The sequence below is a fragment of the Cucurbita pepo genome, chromosome 2 (assembly GCF_057944985.1).
Source record: "Cucurbita pepo subsp. pepo isolate OVF chromosome 2, ASM5794498v1, whole genome shotgun sequence".
Lineage (NCBI taxonomy): Eukaryota > Viridiplantae > Streptophyta > Magnoliopsida > Cucurbitales > Cucurbitaceae > Cucurbita > Cucurbita pepo.
The window spans coordinates 4481591-4500186 of NC_141799.1; the positions used below are offsets into that span (position 1 = coordinate 4481591).

The following is an 18596-nucleotide window of genomic DNA, read 5'->3' on the forward strand; positions in this document are numbered from 1 at the left end:
TTCCTCCCCCAACTCCACAACCATCCCTGTTCTTAATCTTTCTTCCTTAAATACCCAGTTAAAAGATTCAAACCCCCACTTCGTCTCCACCAAATTCCATCTGGGTTTTGATCCTACTTTCCAAAAATGCCTACAATTTTCCAGTCCCAACAGCAGCCTGCTTCCAGGCCGTCGCACGCCGGCGCCTTAAGGGAAGGTGGCCGGAGCCGGAGCCTTAGATCGAATTGCAGGAGCTTGAGTTTTGGGGGAGTGGGTAGAGGTGGCCGTAATGTGACGGCAGCCGGAGATAAGCTCCGGCGGCTTCAGGGCAGAAGAGAGATGTTGAGAAGGGCGTTGACGCCGCCCAACCGGAGACCCACTCTCCGGTGGTTGAATTTCCGAGCAACTCCCAGTCGGCTCTCGAATATGTCTATGGCTTGATCGGAAAGAGGAAGATTGTTGTATAATTTAGTTGTTTTGATTTTGAATTTCTGGGTAATTCTTTGATTCATTAAATTCAACAAAATTCTTAGATAATCTTGGGGTGAAATTTCCCAATTCTTTGTGGTTTAGTTCATCAAATAGTCCAAAAATCGAGGCTTTTGGATCCTTCCCCTTTGTGAAAACTAGACTATGAGCAGGTTTGTGAGACTGGGTGATGATCAACTGTTACGAGCTTATAAAGCTCCATCGTTTTCTACTTGTAATTCTATTTGACACTGTGTGTAGAGTTCATGATAATTTCTCCTTCATTAATCCTTTAAACATAAAGTAAAACCAAAGAAAAATTAGTGGTTTTTAGTTATAAAACATGATTTAGCAATCATTAGTAAGATCTAATGGAATGATCAACCAAATTAAAACTTTTAAAACTATATTGACTAAATTGATTTAAACTATGTTCAAATTAGACCATCAAAATTTGCAATTCAACCTATCAGTTTTATAAATAAAAGAGTTAGCTCTCCATTTTATCAATAGAAAATGCGGAGAAAATTCTCAAATTTTGAAATTCAAAAGACTCTTTAAAGATTAAGATCGAGCTCTCACAAAAAGACTAGAGATTCTCTATCGATTTCGAAGTTTGAAAGACGAAATCACTTGAATATCTGAAAAACTTTGAAGATGTTTGTTTGATTCGTCAAGAAAATGACCAAGCCGACTAAGAATATCGCCAAACTAAAGCTCACTTGAGAATTTTTGGAATCTCATTTAGCTAATTAAGAAGATCTTAGATATATAAGTAAGTAATACTATCTCTATGGTTACAAGTCATTTGTTTTAGCCAATGATTAAAAAAAAAGGAAAAAATCATGGGGAGACCTATTGAAATTGGATAGGGGACCTGATGGCCCTTATTGGTTGCCCTAAGTCGTAGTGTAGGACGCGAAGCACTGGATTCCAGGTCGCCGGGAAACTCCTCAGCTAACCTTTCACGGTGCTCACCACAGTTAGATTCATACTCACTGAACGTCTCTCTCTCTCTCTCTCTCTGTCTCTCTCTTTTCTCTCTCTGTGGCGAGCTTGCTCTCCATGGATCTATGATCTGCGATCATTTGTCACAGATTGAGGATGGCTAATTTCCTTGCTCAGTTCCAGACGATCAAGAATTCCTTCGACCGCCTCGTAATTGCAGGTGAATCTCAATATCCCCTCCATCCTGCTTCCAAATTTCAGTTTGATTATGAAGTTCTTTAATCCGGTTTATCTGCACTAAGGGATTTGAACTAGAATTGAGTATGGACTTGCTTGATGCGCGATCCCAATAGGAGGTTAGCTTCAGAAATGATAGTAGATGCTTGCTTTAGTGTATTCTAAATAACACATTCTCAAATTTCCAGCTGTGGATTCATGGCTTTGCGATTCATAAGCTTGTATTGTATCTAATGTGCTTAATTACTTTACAACAAATTTTGTATGACATTGAGGACCTTGCTTGAGAACTCACACTTTCTTTTTTTTTCTTCCGTTTTTTTTTTGTTCTAAGATAAGAATCATTTCCAGATTGGATTGGGAAGTGCTTAGAAGTTCTTATCTTTATGCTTATTGCGTGAATTTTTGCCTGTCCTCCACTTGGTTGCTGGCAATGTGTTTGAACGGTAGTTGTACCCTTGAGTTCTCTTTTCGGAAGATCTGTATCCTAATCATTCTGAAATGTCTTTATAATAGTGAAATAAATAGATACTCCGATGCCCCCCTGTTCTTGCTCTATGTTCTTAGCAACTCTTATCACATTTGATTACTTTCAGTTGAAGATGTCAGTGACCTATGGCCTACTGTGAAGAATGGATTCGAGGAGAGATTACCGTTCAAAAGAGCTTGTTTGAATAATAAGACACGTAACCCCGTTGTAGTTGACAAGTTGCCTGCTGAGTTCATATTGACTACAGATGCAAGGCTCCGTAGTAGGTTCCCTCAAGAGCAGTATTTATTTTGGTTTCGTGAACCTTATGCAACTGTTGTTCTGGTCACCTGTGAGGTAACTAAAGGTTTCATTGTTCTTAATCTCATTTATATGGTATTGGAAAATAACTAACTTGGACAGATTTTTTAGTTTATTAATCAGTTCCTAAAATAGTTTGAGATTACTACCGTATTTGACAAGTGATGATTCTCCTGTTCATTTTTTCCTACTTTCACTAAAACTAAACTTAAAATTTTATTTTCATTTGGTCTAGGATCTTGATGAGTTTAAGACTATCCTTAAACCACGCTTGAAGCTAATTGTCCAAAATGATGAGCGGGAATGGTTCATTGTATTTGTATCTAAAGCTCACCCAAATAACGATCAAGCCACCAAGCAGGCAAAAAGAGTGTATAGCAAAGTTGAAGTTGAATTTAGCACGAAAAAAAGAGAAAGGTAAACCTGGTACTTCTATATTTTTTCACTAGTATATTTGCTATTACTCACAGGTTCCTGTATTCACCTGTTTATTGAAAGGTCAATTAGATATAAAGTTAGTACATCTTTGGCTGACTTTATGTATAGATAGTAGCACTTTGGAAACCTTTTAGCCTTTTAATTTATACCTGACTTGGCCACATGTCGTTTTAGTCACAAATTTATCTTACTATATCATTGCATAGTCTAAGGCCTCAACCAATTCAAGCATGCCGTCTCCTTAGATTTTACCTTTTTTTTTTTTTTTTTTTTTTTTTTTTAATGTCATTAGTATTTTCCATGTTGTTATGAAATATTCACCACCTTATGAGTTATGCATTTATTACCGGACCTCAAAGATGAAATGAAAATGATAATGCATTGGAGAAGTTGGAGATTTATAGATCACAATTGAAGGTTAAAGCATCTTGGTGAGCACGTTTTTATGCTTCTGTCAGGTGTTGTAAATTAGACCTACATTGCCCTGAAGCAAATTTTTGGGAGGATCTGGAGTCCAAGATAATGGAGTCCATGAGAAATACCCTGGATAGGCGTGTCCAGTTTTATGAAGATGAGATTCGCAAGCTAAGTGAACAACGCTTGATGCCAGTTTGGAACTTCTGCAATTTCTTTATTTTGAAGGTTTGTCATTACCCCTATGCATGCACATGGAGGTTCCTGGATGGTACTTTTGTTATTACAATTGTATTTGACTTTAGGGCACCTTAATGGTCCCTTAATATAAGTAAGGAATGTTTTTCTTTAGTAACTGAAATTTCCATTTTATTAAACCCACATCATCTCATTCATTCTTAGCAATTTTCACCTTCCTCTCATACAAACCTTTTGGATCTGTTAACGCTTTATTGTATCCCAGGAAAGCTTGGCATTTATGTTTGAGATGGCTCAGCTTCATGAAGATGCATTACGAGAGTATGATGAACTAGAGCTCTGCTATTTAGAAACAGGTGTCATGCATTTTTATTGTATGATTATGTCTATTTTCCTTTTCTTCCCATGTACAGAAACTTTCCCCATTTTTGGTTTTTTCTTGATATTCAAATGCATGTACTCTCCTTTCATTAAAAGAAAAAAAGAAAAAGTATTAATACTCATCCCTTACTGATGAATGCATCCCCTTGCCTCTTGATACCATCTCTTTTTGCCAAGTATGTCTCGGCTCTGTTTAAGGCAAGTATTGTTTTCTACTCACACATGCACGCATGTGCATACTCCGCTTTCCTTGGCAGTGATAATCTAATTCAGAAAATGGCTGTACTTGTACTTGGTTTCCATTTCTCCAGTCAAAGAAAATTGCTGTATTTGCACTTGATTATGACAATGTTTATTTGTGGTTGGTGATATAATCTAATTGAATTGTGTAGTGAGCGTGACCACGAAGAAGAGAGATTTTGGTGGAATTGACCATGGTGACGACCAAGCAACGTTGCTCGATCCTGGGAGCAAGCCATTGACACAGATTGTTCAAGATGACTCATTTCGAGAATTTGAATTTAGACAATATCTTTTTGCCTGTCAAACAAAGGTGCGCATAACTGGGATTATTGTTACTGATTAAGAGCTCAGTTGCATTTAAATAGACCACTCATAGTATTTTGGTCTAAGTTGCCTGCAAGTTTGTTCCTGTGCTTTGACAATTCTTCTTAATCTTAATTGGCTGCTTAAAATTTTCATTTATCAATAAATGTGCATCTCTTTTAAAAAAAAACTAAAATAATTGGCTGCTTAGATGTATTCTGTAGATGGTGAAGGTGAGTTGTTCAAGTTGGAAAACACTGGTCTCTATAGAAAGTACGCATGCTTTGATGAGATAATGATGTTGGCTAGCTCATTCTATCTCTTATATTTTTATCATACTTAGATTTTATCATTTACTGTTTTGAGTGATTATTCAGATAGTTGCTGAAGTGTAGTGGATGGATTACTTGTTATTATTATTATTATTAGTTCAAACAAATGGGTGGGGCACGGATTTAAACCTTTTAACCTTTCAAGAAAGTCACTAGTACCTTAGTCCATTGAGGTATACTTAGGTCCATCGCTAGTTGCAACTTGTTCATTTGTTGGCCAGCCATGTAGAAAAATCTAACCTCGATGTATAACTATTGAAGGAAAATGATAATCAAGAAGTATTTGGATTTAATTTAAGATATGAAAAAAGAACTTCACCATAAAATGTTGAGTACTTTTGTCTTACAAAAATCTTGAATGTGAGCGGAATGGAAAAATTTTCAGGGACTGTTCTTCCAATTTTAATGGTTTCTTGGATTTGGTTGTTTTTAATACTCTTTATTTGTGTAGATATAAACATCCTTTTAGGATCTATAATCTTTCTTTAGTTTCAAATATGAGATCTTTCATGTAATTCACCTTTTGGTGTTTGGGAGCTTTTAACTCCTTTTATTTCATTCATCACTCAAATTGTTATCCTCTCAAAAAAAGAGAATGTGTTATTAGATTTATTTCTTTGATCATTGATTGAGAAATCTCCTTCTCATGCGCACATACACATTTAAACACTTGCACAAGTCAGTTCAAGCAAAATCTTGTTAGAGTATTGATATAATCAAATTTACTGTAATCCATCCACTTAAACTTTTTGGTTGATTGGTAATTTGATTTGGTATCAGAGGAAAATCTCTCGTGTTCAAACCCTTGTAATTTAATTTTTTCCCAAATTAATAATGATTTATGCTTGTTGGGCCTTCTAGAAATTTTTAAGTCCACAAATGAGGGGAATTTTAGAGTATTTATATAATTAAATTTACTATAATCTATGTTTTTAAGCTTTTGGGATGATTGGTGATTTAACGTATTTGTATAATACTGTTATTGTTGTCCGTTGGATGGTAACACTTGCTTGACACTTACAAATCAAATTACTGTATGCTACATGAAATCTTCACTCAAATAAGAGTTCGCATATGCATTTTTGTAGCTATGTTATTTTATCTATCACTAATTCTACTTTTGGTCGCTCTTCATTGATTCTTTAGGTTGTTTTAAAGGAAATTGTTTTTCAGATTTGAACTGTTTCTCACCTACATATATGTTTATTTCCAGCTATTATTCAAGCTGAATCGACCCTTTGAAGTTGCTTCGAGAGGTTATACATTCATAATTGCCTTCTCAAAGGCACTGTCTATACATGAGGTGTTTGTTATTTATATTTTTTTTTTCTTCCATTGTATCATAAGAAATATTCTCTATGTATCTAGTTAGAGATGCTAGCTGAGATCTCTTTTCCGTTTTTATTTTTATTCCACGTTTTTCATTTAACCTTTTTCCTCTTTCTCAAATTTCTCTCAGAACATATTACCTTTCTGTATGCGTGAAGTTTGGGTAACAACTGCTTGCTTGGCTTTAATCAGTGCAATTGCTTCACATTATAGTGAAGGCATCATGACTCCAGATACAGAAAAGGAGTTCTTCCGCTTACAGGGTGATCTTTATTCATTATGCAGAGTGAAGGTATAATTTCTTCTTTGTCTGAGAAATAGAATGTTTGACTTTCTTATATCTTTCTGATTTGTATCATCCGTTTTAGCTTGTAATAGTACACGGATCAAGCTGTGATGTTTTATCTTTGTTTTATCACCATCTAAGAAGTGCGAGCATTACTATTGCTTCTCTTCTTTTGTTAAGTTAAAGTCTTTTTTCCCACTCCTTTTCTTCTACCTCATGTCTGCCATCATTGAATGCATTTCAAACATTGTTATTGTCTTAATTATTGATCAATGTGTTAAGAACATTCATATTTGAAAAAGATCAAATATTTCATTGATCTAGTAAAACCGATTGTTTCAAATAGTTAACAATTCTCTCGGAGGTTCTAAGACTATAAATGAGAATTTGTGCATATTTTATTATTCGAACATGTGGTAGACCTAAAAGCGATGTCATATGATTTTGGCAGTTCATGAGGCTCGCAGAGTTAATTGGATATGGTTCATATATAGAGAGAAGTCCAGTCAACAGGTGCCAGATTCATTATTGACTTCTAAGATCAATGTTCAGTTGCCTAATTATAGCAGATTGACTGTGTAAATTGAAATTACTTTCCTCACATTTTTCTCGGTCATGTTTCGGCCAGACAAAATCTTTTCAACATCTTATATTCAATCAATTTCTATTTTTATAACTCAACTTCTTATGAGCAGTGCTTGGCTGAGCATGCTACCATGGCCCAAGCCATCAGTTTGGCCTTCGGTTCCATCTGATGCTTCATCTGAAGTGTTGGCAAAGGAAAAGGTAAGTTGTGAATATATGGCATGGTAAAACTGCTGATGTTTGTGAGTGTCTTCATGTATTGAAAGTTGTGCTCTGTTTTTAACTGATTGACCAAACGTTGGGGAAAACAAATGACTGGACTCTAGCCTTTAATTTAATTTCAAAGAAGACATTTTTTCAAAGTTACCTGCATGGAAGTCTTTACATGTTGTCTTATCTCTCGGTGATGAGAATCGACTATATGACTAGTAAAGTTTCAGATTGATTGAATGTTAGTATCAAACGCTATGTAGTTTCAATCATCTCTTTAGTACTCGAGGTTCTAACCCCAAAATATTTTCTCTGCAGAAAAAGTTTGTTTAACTATAAGTAACTGATGTAATCATCTGGTTTACGGGGAAGAGATAGGCTAAGCACTTTTCATTAAAAGCTTATAATTGCGACCATGCAATTGTTTCCTCTGGTTGATACCGTGTAGTTCATTTCGTGGTTTCTCTTGGTTGATAACTGTTGAGGCTATGTCAATCTTTATTTAAGTACTTGTCTCTATTATATTTTATACTATATAAAAAATGTAAATGAATTTTTTGTGTAGATTATTCTTCAAGAAACTCCACGAGTCAAGCACTTTGGTATTCAAAAGAAACAACTGCCTCTAGAACCTTCTTTGCTTTTGCGAGAAGCTAATCGTCGGAGAGCTTCTCTTTCTGTGGGAAATACATTTGAAACGTATGATCGTCCAACTTTTATTGATGGGTAATATAATATAGAAGATTGTATATTTAGAAGCACATACTTTGTCATTTCTCCCTCCTGATGTTGATCATTTCTTATTCATATTTATCTACTTATTTTTAATGTTTATATTGGCAGATCAGGTCCAGATGTGCCATCAAAGATGTCCCCTGATAAAACACATGGGAGCTCCATGTCACGTACTTACTCTTCCCCAGGATTTGAAAACACAATTGATCCACCTATGAGACTTGCTGAGATTTATGTTGCTGCGGAACATGCTTTGAAGCAAACAATCACTAGTTCTGAGCTATGGCAGTGCTTATCAGCTGTGGAGGAATTTGAGGTAAAAAACAGGCAGCAATACCTACAAAAGGCTACCATACTTGTATTGATGCACATCGTGCACTATGCTTTACACTTTTATTAGACTTTTCTTTTTCCAAGTCGTGAGTTGCAAAGGCATTGCATCATCAGAAATATGCAAGTAATGCTGTCAACTTCTTGTAATATGGCATATTTTACATATAGTTTTTTTACTTCTACATTCTGATTCAAATGTAATATTATTAACTAAACCAATCTTTTTGCGTGGAAACTTTCAAATGTATATTTCAATGAATGTGTTTGTGTCCTAGTGTTTATTAGAAAATATGGTTTCTGTCAGCATTATGTTCTTTAGGGAACAAATATAAATTGAGTGTATCATAATGGCTATTTGAAGCCTCTTTAACTCAGCATTTCAAAGTTCATAAGTTGTTTATGCTTAAGGATATATCCATCTCAGGGTTTCATTATGGCTCTGTTTTCTTTGCTACTAAATAGAATTTGATCTCTTGGTTGTTGAATCTGTGGCCATGATCTCCCTGTATTTATGTAGGGGTTGCATTTTCCAATTTTCATCAAATCTGTTTTTGTGCTTTCAGAAAAAGTATCTGGAGCTAACTAAGGGTGCTGCGGAAAATTATTATCGGTCCTGGTGGAAAAGACATGGAGTTGTTCTTGATGGTGAAATAGCTGCTGTCAGCTTTAGACATGGTAACTTCGATGTGGCAGCAAAGTCGTACGAGAAGGTTTGTGCCCTTTTTTCTGGTGAAGGATGGCAGGATCTATTGGCTGAAGTTCTTCCAAATTTGGCAGAATGTCAAAAGAAACTTAATGACGATGCTGGCTACCTCTCATCTTGTGTGAGATTGCTATCATTAGATAAAGGCTTATTTTTGACAAAAGATCGCCAAGCTTTTCAATCAGAAGTGGTACGCCTCGCACACAGTGAGATGAAGGACCCTGTACCCCTGGATGTTTCATCATTAATTACATTTTCTGGAAATCCCGGACCCCCCCTAGAATTATGCGATGGTGATCCTGGAACTCTGTCTATTACTGTTTGGAGTGGCTTTCCAGATGATATAACTCTTGATTCATTGAGCCTTACCTTGATGGCCACATACAGTGCGGACGAAGGTGTTAAGGTATGCTTGTTTAATACTTGCTTATCAACATATCATTGAGATTCATTTGGCATCAACCTTTGGAGTAACTCATCTTTCTGACCTGGTATTTCAGCCGATAAGGAGCTCCACGGAAACTGTGCTACAACCTGGTCGTAATATTATTACCCTTGCTTTGCCTCCTCAGAAACCAGGTTCTTATGTTTTAGGGGTTATTACTGGCCAGATTGGGAAGCTGAGATTCCGATCTCATAGTTTTTCCAAGGGTGATCCTGCTGACAGCGATGATTTTATGAGTTATGAGAAACCAACTAGACCTATCTTGAAGGTAATGAATGTCAAGTTATGCTTAGAAGATGACCAATCTAATTTATAATTTAATTGCAGTTTTCCCCTTTAAAGTTATGTATTAGGGATTTTCCATTGGAGGGAGAACTTGTCTTTGTTTATCTGCTCCTACTTCGCTTTTTCTAATTTAATTTCCATGCATTCATCTTTTGTTGAACTCTCCACGCTTGATCTTTATCATATATGCGAGTAAGTTGTTGTAAGTTATCCGGCAGTAACCTCTAGAATTTTCCTTTTATAGGGAAAGTGACTAGACTATACTTTCTTTGTCCCCCCACTATGGTGTATGTATATTCGAACATTGAAAGCGCTTTGTTTTATTTTTTAGGTTTTCAAGCCAAGGCCATTAGTTGATCTTATAGCTGCGATTTCATCGCCTCTACTCGTAAATGAACCTCAGTGGGTTGGAATCATTGTTCGGCCCATCAATTACTCCCTTAAAGGAGCAATCTTACATGTTGATACTGGTCCCGGTTTGAAGATTGTAGAATGTCGTGAAATTGAGATGGAGACCTATGTTGACTTGAAAAGTTCAGTTGACATGGCACACACCGTTGAAACTAAGAATTTTGAACGATTGTGCCTCAGTGATGGTAGAATTGAGTTCCCAGATTGGGCAAGTAATGAGACATCTATTTTGTGGATACCAATTCATGCTATCAATGAGAGGCTTGCAAGAGGAACAACCACAGGTTATAAATGAATAGATGATGCAAAAATTATGTGTCACTGAAAATTTCATAGGTTTTGTGATTAGGCTTCCAAGTATATGATATTTTGTCTTTTATGTGCAGTCGCTTCTCAGAGACAGAGTATTGTGGATGGAATGAGAACAATAGCACTGAAAATCGAATTTGGAGCTTTTCACAACCAGACGTTCGAGAAGTATATTTATGTGCCAGTTTACAATTCCAGAATCCTCCAACTTGTTGTTTGAATTTTTACTTTCTTTTTATATCTTTCTTATCTATTACGACCATGCCTTATATCCAGGACTCTAGCTGTGCATTTCACTGACCCTTTTCATGTGAGCACACGCAGTGCTGATAAATGCAACGATGGCAATTTGCTTCTACAGGTACTGTGTTCCCTTTTTGAGCTTACAATTTTGCACTTAATTTTTTTAATGTCGGATGCAAGTTTATTGAGAACACATCATTTTTGGTTCAGTTGGGCGTGATCGGTTTCAAGCCGTAGGTCCAAACTCGTTTTGGATTTGGGACCTAAACAAAATCTAGAAGGTTATATAACACCAATGTCCATCACTAGGTCCACTTAAACTGAAAATTTTGACCAAAAAGTTCCTAGGGATGGCTAAGGAGGGTACATCTAACAAGGTTACTCCGGGAAGATGTTGGATGGAAACCAATTTCCTGAGATCCCCAGACTGTATGGGTTTGGCTTGAAGTAAAATGTCTTCCGAAGGAAAAAGAATTTTGGTTTTAAAGTCAGTGATCTGAAAAGCGTGCCAAGGGATTTTCTGTGCTCCTAATTATTTTATGTTACTAAGAGCCGCTTACTATTTTGAGAAAACAGCATCTTTCTTCCATGGTTGATTCGAACTTTTAATCTCCTGCTTAGAAATGTCAACTCCAACTTAAAAGATTGTAAACAACATCTTTATTATCACACCCACCCCCCCCAAAAAAAAATAAAAAAAAAAAAGCTATCCCACCCATTTACAACTTCATGAGCACAAGAATGAGAATAGGATTTATAATCAACTATTATTATTCACAAAGGCTGCTTCGGAATCTGGGGTCTTATGAAATTTGAGGGAAAAACATTTTTCAGTCTTTGCCTAATTTTTATCAAGGATCTTATGAATCAGATTTAGTGATCTAATATCCACAACTTTAACCAGATTTTCCTCCTTATGACTTATGAGTACTTCTGCCATGATCTAAATTCTGTATGACCGTATGTTGTGTTGCTCAATGTTACTTTCAGGTGATTATACATTCTGAAGTTCAGGCTACTTTGACAGTATACGACGCTTGGCTTGATCTTCAGGACGGGTTTGTTCATACTGGAAATGACGATGGAAGACCATTGTCGGGCTACTTCCCATTAGTTATTTCCCCATCTTCTAGAGCAGGAATCCTCTTCAGCATACGTTTAGGTAAAACAAATTATGAAGGTAAAGACGACTAAAAATAAATTTATTATTGATAGTTGATATCTAGGCATCTGAAATAAGGAAGAATTGTGTTGTTTTAATTAATACCCTCACGCCATATATCTAGACACCAAAAATATCCGTCACACGCATTCCACGATAGTGCCAATTAATTTTTAGTTTGTAAGAATTAGAAATGCGTGAAGTCTTAAGCTCCATAATTAATCTTCACTTGCAGATGAAGATGCAGTGACAAGTCCTGAAAGCATATTAAATATTAGATATGGGATCTCTGGGGATAGAACGCTTGGGGCACACCCGCCTGTTGCTATAGAATTAACTGGAACTGAAGATGCTAAACAGGACTTGCTGTTCAAGAGCGCTCTAGTTTTGCAAAGGCCAGTACTTGATCCTTGCCTGGCTGTTGGTTTTCTTCCTCTTCCTTCCGACGGCCTAAGAGTCGGACAGCTTATTACAATGAAATGGAGGATTGAAAGGCTAAATACTTTACCAGAGAATGAGAATTCCAAATGCAATGTAAGTCATGGATTATCCTCAACTCCATGGATAAAGTTGAGTGTTATGGAAACAAGTTCTTGCATTGACGCTGTTTTCTGATTTTTAAATCCATGATTGTTGGAAAACTTATGAGAAAATGCCTTAAATCCATGCATTTCTGTTTCAATGATGCTATGTGACGTTCATTGCTTGTGCAGCTTGATGATGTGTTGTACGAAATCGATGCTAAGTCCGAAAATTGGATGATTGCCGGTAGGAAAAGAGGATATGTTTCACTCTCTCCCAAGCAAGGTTTGTTTACCCTTTTTATCACACACAAGAAACTGATGGTGATAGGTGACTTAGAGAGAAGAAAGAGATCGTTAGGTTCTAATTCTGCTGTCATTTTGATAATGCTTTTCCAATGATAGGGTCAAGAATGGTGATCTCAATACTATGCATGCCACTGGTGGCTGGTTACGTTCGCCCACCTAAACTCGGTTTGCCAAATATTGACGAGGCGAACATAAGTTTCAATCCTGCTGCTCCACACCTGGTTTGTGTTTTACCACCAGCACTCAGCTCCTCATTCTGTATTCCAGCGTGATTGTTCTTGGCACGTGTTTTATTGTCTTCGGTGGTTATAGTTATCCACTCCGAAATCTCGAAAAAGTATTCCTTTCTATCGTAAATTAGATTTGTAAAGATTCAAACTAGGTGTTACTCTTGAATCTCTTTCCTCCCTCCTTCCCTCAGGTCAAACATTTTTGGTCATCCAATGAGTCTGATTCTTGCGGGTTAGTTACTTTGGTAGTTTTAGCAGTTAAAGTTCGACAAGCCTCGCCAATGTACAGAACGTCTTAGTGTAACGACGCGTCCTACGAATATAGAGTCCAATTACAGAAACATCTTTTTTAGAAAAGAAATGTGAATTTGTGTTTGTTTATGGGTGGTTCATTTGAGCAAGCTCAAATTCTCATTGGACTAATTTTGCCTTATACTATGTGAGTGTACTGTGCATTTATACTTTTGATACGCCTTGTGGTCTGTTCATAACTATATAGTTTTAGTTTTTCATTACAGATTTATAAGATATTTTCATGAAAATTAAACTATATAATATATACTATAGTTTTTCCAAAAAAAAAAAAATATATGTAGTTTTCTTGCATGTTGTCCTCCCATAATGTCTTTTTTTTAAGATTTTTTTTTTTTGTAATTTTTTATAAAAAACAATCTAAAAACATATTTAGATTTTTTTTTTTTAAATTGTTTTGCAATAATTTAATAGGTCAAACCTATTTTCCAAGCCGACATTTTTCAAAGTAGATTTGTGTATATATTAATTAAAAATATAGGGTTGTGCACACAATTTATTTCTTTTTCACCCACCCCTAATAAGAATTAAAAATAAAACGTTAAATTATAAATTTGGCTATCATAATTTGAAAAAAAGGCTATAATTTAGTCCCTACTTTTAGTTTAATAAATTTTTATTTTTATAAAAAAAATTTAAGAACCATAGAGTATTTATTGTTTCTCAAAATGGACCAAATTTATATGAGAAAAAAAAAATAATGGGTAGCTTCAAACCCTTCGTCTTTGAATTTCCATGTAGCTCATGCTATTAATTACATTAAAATATAGTAACCAAAATAAAATAGGGGGAAAATTAAAAATATAGTAACCAAAATAAAATCGAGGAAAAATTAGAAAAGAAAAGGTCCTACCGAGATTTGAACTCGGGTTACTGGATTCAGAGTCCAATGTCCTAACCACTAGACCATAGGACCTTTTTGTTTAGAGGTTTTATATTTTAAATAAAATTCGTAAAAAACAGTCAATGAATATTTATTTATTTTTTAATGAAAAAAAAAACAAAGATCATTTAGTATTTACAATAATTGTCTTACTTATTTTCCCTACTAGTCTTCAAACAAAACTATTTATATTCGATTTTCACCCGTATAATTAAAAAGTTACTCGATTTGATCATCTTTTTAAGTCAATTTAATAAGAACGAAAAGTTATAACCTAAAACAAAACACCAACCTAAAAGATAGGTTTAAATATGATGAACATGACATATCTAGCAAAAAAAAAAAAAAAAACATTCTAGAAGAAAAACGAGTCTTTTTTTTCCTATTGTAAGCCAAAGAAAGTAACAATAAGAAGGGCGAAGGGAAAACAAAAGTTTAAAACGTTAAATCAATAGGGATGTTACCACGGAACATTAAATGTCAAAACTGCATCACCAATAGAATTAATGTAATGCTCCAATTATGTTAAGGAGGATGTATGAGAATGTGGCCGTATGCATGAGAATGTTGGCACTATCAAATATCGAACATAGATTTCATGTCTTGATTTAAATCATAGTGTTATAATTAACATTTTTATTCAAAAATCATAAAATCCAAATTTGAACGGATCATTATGTTCCCTTCCATTTTCGAAGAGAAAACGAAAACAAGAATAAAGTTACCTACTCAAAATATTATCTTTCTAAATTTTAAAATAAAAAAATGTGTCCAATAAATTTAATTAATTTTATTTTTGGTAAGTGGGTGAAATTTAGACAATATTTAATAAAATTCTAAACTTTTAATTTTATTTTTATGCTAATATTTCCTTATTATATTTAATGTTTTTGTTTCAAATTTAAAAATTTATTAGATAATAAAAATTCAACGACTAAATTTGTAATTTAATGTTATTTATCTATCTTTCCAATTAAAAAAAATATCAAAACTAAAAATGAAAATACAATATTATTTTTTTTAAATAGTAAAAATGTATATTAAACCTTTGTGTTTAAAAATTTACATGCACCAATTCTTAGAAATTTCCCTTATAATTCCTAAATTTATTATTCTCATATGGAAATAAAAAAAAAAAATTTCGTATTATCTTCACTTATTATTTTTATTATTAAAAAAAAAAGGAAGAAAATCAATAATAATATATGGATGGAAATTGAATTAAATGGCCCCACTCATTTCCCACCAATATATATTTCCCCATTAAAATTATAGGATAGTGATTTTACAATATCCCCCCAACTCTCCCCCACATTTATTATAAATAAATAAATAAATTTATTTATTTATTTATTTATTTATTTATTTCTATAAATATCAACTTCTTTCCACCTATATTCCCTTCCTATTTATTATTTTCTTTATTTATGCTTTACATTTTAGTTGTGTTTAATTCACCATTTACTTCACCCTTTTTTTTTTCTCTTAAATATCAATACCCAAAACGATTTAATTTAATAATTCAGTCAATTTGTAACAATTTAATTTTTATTAAAAAAAACTGTTAAAAACTCCATGGAAAATAAAAAAAAATCATATAATTAAATTTTATTTCAATGTATATATATATATATTCATTGAACCATCTGGGTCTGCTTCGCCTACCCAAATTACTGCATCCTATTTCATTATTATTTTTTTTTTATAATTAAAACTCTAATTAACAAAAGCTGACATGGGCAATAAGTCGCTGCCACGTCAGCATCTCCAGTCCAACCGGACCTCTCCAGACCCCACAAAGTGATGACGTGGCTTGGTAAATGATACAATGTGGCTGCTGACCATAAACGCCGTTACACCCTCTGAGACGCTTATATCTTCCATCTTCAATTCTTGCAACCTCCGCACGTACTCTGGAACGTGCAGTAGGTCCCACACCACCCCGGTCCCACCTGGCTTCAACACCCTCACCAATTCTCCGACCACTCGCATCCGCTCTGCCGCCGCCTCCGCCGTGCGCGGCCCGTGCTCCTTCCCGACTGTGTGCACGAACACACCGGAAACCACCACGTCGAAGTAGTTGTCCCCGAACGGCAGCCGCCTCACATCACCCTCCCGGCACGTGACGTACTCTCCGACGCCCTCCATCTTCGCCGTTCGGAGGGTGGAGAGTGTCGTCCGTTTGCTTCGGTCCAAACCCACGACCCGACCCGAACTTCCCGCCTGGTAAGAATATTAAATCGGAATTTCCATTATATTAAGGTTTTGAATTTAATATAATATCAGAAGAAATATCTATTATTTTATTTTGTGTCACATTAATATCCATAATCTTATATTTTTCTCTTGATTTCATTTGAAAACTCATAAATAAAAGGGAGTTAATAGAAAATTAAATAGGCAACATTAAATTCACCCTAAACTGTCTATACAACTAACTTTTGAGTCGAGCGGTAATTAATTTTTTACCTTTTTTAGTTGAGTGGCGACGGCGTTGAGGAGAATGCCGCGGCCGCAGCCGAGGTCCAGGGCGTGCTTCACGGTTGACCAATCGGCAACAGCGTTCACCATCCGGAGTGCCATTTCGTAGTGGAGAGGGAGAGAGGAGTATATCATGTTAGCGGCGGCGAAGAAGAGGCAGAAGGCGGAGATAGCGGTGACGCAGCCGGTGAATCCGGCGGCGAAACGAGCGGAACCGCCGGAGAAGAGAAACTCGAAGAAAGAACAGATGGATTCGAAGTAAGAGAGGTAAAAAATGGAAAGAGCAGTGAAGAAAACAGCATGAAGAAGAAGAAACATTATAGTCTGCCATTGATCCACTCCATAGATCGCATAGATCTGAGTCCAATCTCTACTCGAACTGTTCATCATTTTACCCATTTTTTCCTCCAAAACTCACCAAAAACAAAATCGACCTAGAACAGGATTCAGAATTCTGGATTCGAAAACCGCATTTCAGAAACCCTAAATTTCCTCAGATCAGATCAGATCATACCATATCATATCAATCAGAAAATGGAAGAATTGAAGAGCAGCATAGAATCAAGCGGGGAAGAAGAAATCGACGCGGTTTTGGGTTAAAGTAAGAAAATGGGTTGAAGAAAGAAAAGGGCAGAGGAAGGAGGGGGGGATTTTGGGATGTGCGCAGTTTGGGAGTGAGATGAGTCTTAAAGTGGTGAGGGTGACTGGTGACTGGCTTAGCCGGTGAGAGGGGAATTTAAATTTGGAAACTGAAGGAGTTTGTTGGTGCATGGGGACAAAATTAATTAAAATTTTTAAAAAATGTAAATTTCGGTTCGAATTTTAATGTAAAACAATTCTGATCGGACGGCTCGCAAATTTTGGTATTTGTTTTTTCTATTAAGTCAATTTGTTTTTTTTTTTTTTTAATTTTTGTAAATTGTTCTCCAACCAACCTTTAAAAAAAGAAAAAAAAATGAATAATTCATATAATAATCTAATACTTATCTCTTTTTTTATTTATTTATTTTTTTTTTTGTTTAAACGTGTGAAAATCTCTTTTTAATATATGTATTTTAAAATTATGAGACTGACAGTTATATATAACAGACTAAAGTAGACAATATCTACTAACAGTGGATTTGGAGTTGTAAGGTGTTACCTAGGACATTGGGCCGCGAGATCCTGTATCAGTTAGAATGGTGCACAGACTTCTCATAGTAAACATTTTATTTTTAGGAAAAGTCAAATAAGACAATATTTGCTAGCGGTAAGCTTTGACCATTACACGCATAAAACTAAAACTTGTTTAATTTTAAAAAAATTATAATAAAATTAATGTAATGAAATTTGAGATATCAAATCAATTTCATTGTACAACACAAATAATGCACATAATTACTTAGATTACAAGATTTTGAAAAGAAAAAAAAAACAATCCAACAATGATTTTTTTTCTTTTTACTCTTTTTTCAAATTTAATTAGGTATGATGTTTTAAAAATAATAATTATTAAGTCTTGACAATTAGACTTTATTTTGATTGTTTTAATTCGTTTAAAAATAATAATAATAATTTGAAATGCCTTATTTAATATTTTATGTAATAAAATCAAAAATTAATTTGACAACGTGGACATTTTGTTCATTAGGTAAATAAATAAAATAGCTGCATTTTTAGGACTTGGATTTCATACCTACAAAATTCACTCAAATAATAATTTAAGAAACCTAAAATTAGAATAAATATAAATGGTTAAATATTAAAATATAGAATTAAAACTTTATTTCAATATATTTATATTATGATCGAGATTCATATATTTTTAAAATATATATCTTTTGAGTTTTTTTTTTTTTTTTTTTAATTTAATTTATTGGTTATTTAAATAATTTTTAACTCTAATTTCATTTGCATGCCTTACCTTATTACTCCTTTGTCATCATTCTCTAAGTCAAATGTTTCTTTTTCTTTTGTTTTTTTGCTTCTTTAAGCAATCCTTTTCACCATTATACCCCTCACTTAGTTTTCAGGGTTATTTTCGTAATTTCATTGCTCCACCGATTATTCATGTCGTTCTTTTTATCAACAACCATGAATGTTACTTTTAGTCA

The 18596-nt window shown here is 34.5% G+C and overlaps 2 protein-coding genes and 1 non-coding gene across 4 annotated transcripts; 1 reads left to right on the forward strand and 2 right to left on the reverse strand.

The window, feature by feature from the left end:
* Positions 1 to 1346: 1346 nt before the first annotated feature.
* On the forward strand, positions 1347 to 13208 carry CLUB (TRAPP II complex TRAPPC10/CLUB). Of its 2 annotated transcripts, none has more exons than XM_023668175.2 (21): positions 1347 to 1615; positions 2229 to 2458; positions 2658 to 2839; positions 3319 to 3502; positions 3738 to 3828; positions 4246 to 4406; positions 5945 to 6034; positions 6191 to 6352; positions 6798 to 6859; positions 7042 to 7132; positions 7707 to 7867; positions 7985 to 8192; positions 8773 to 9318; positions 9413 to 9625; positions 9974 to 10337; positions 10440 to 10530; positions 10639 to 10723; positions 11596 to 11767; positions 12003 to 12301; positions 12481 to 12574; positions 12694 to 13208. In XM_023668175.2, the coding sequence occupies exons 1-21, from the start codon at positions 1552 to 1554 to the stop codon at positions 12867 to 12869; spliced, it is 3726 nt and encodes a 1241-aa protein (XP_023523943.2). In that variant the 5' UTR covers positions 1347 to 1551; the 3' UTR covers positions 12870 to 13208. The 2 variants fall into 2 exon arrangements, with proteins under 2 accessions (XP_023523943.2, XP_023523942.2); XM_023668174.2 differs by having other exon boundaries at positions 1348 to 1615; positions 11596 to 11785.
* A 775-nt stretch (positions 13209 to 13983) lies between these two features.
* On the reverse strand, positions 13984 to 14055 carry TRNAQ-CUG (transfer RNA glutamine (anticodon CUG)). The gene has a single exon. It is a non-coding gene; the product is annotated as a tRNA-Gln (tRNA).
* A 1552-nt stretch (positions 14056 to 15607) lies between these two features.
* On the reverse strand, positions 15608 to 17147 carry LOC111788810 (uncharacterized). Its single transcript, XM_023669328.2, has 2 exons — positions 16492 to 17147; positions 15608 to 16245 (listed from the first exon to the last, which is right to left on the reverse strand). Exons 1-2 carry the CDS (start codon positions 16900 to 16902, stop codon positions 15781 to 15783), a joined length of 876 nt encoding a protein of 291 aa, XP_023525096.1. The 5' UTR covers positions 16903 to 17147; the 3' UTR covers positions 15608 to 15780.
* Positions 17148 to 18596: the final 1449 nt, after the last annotated feature.

Excerpts from the sequence above, each read along its gene's own strand:
- LOC111788810 (XM_023669328.2), bottom strand. The coding sequence starts at position 16,902 with ATGGGTAAAATGATGAACAGTTCGAGTAGAGATTGGACTCAGATCTAT. Across the intron at positions 16,246-16,491 it reads TCGCCACTCAACTAAAAAAG|GCGGGAAGTTCGGGTCGGGT; the intron begins GTAAAAAATTAA and ends TATTCTTACCAG.
- CLUB (XM_023668174.2), top strand. The coding sequence starts at position 1,552 with ATGGCTAATTTCCTTGCTCAGTTCCAGACGATCAAGAATTCCTTCGAC. Across the intron at positions 3,503-3,737 it reads GCAATTTCTTTATTTTGAAG|GAAAGCTTGGCATTTATGTT; the intron begins GTTTGTCATTAC and ends ATTGTATCCCAG. Across the intron at positions 6,353-6,797 it reads ATTCATTATGCAGAGTGAAG|TTCATGAGGCTCGCAGAGTT; the intron begins GTATAATTTCTT and ends TGATTTTGGCAG.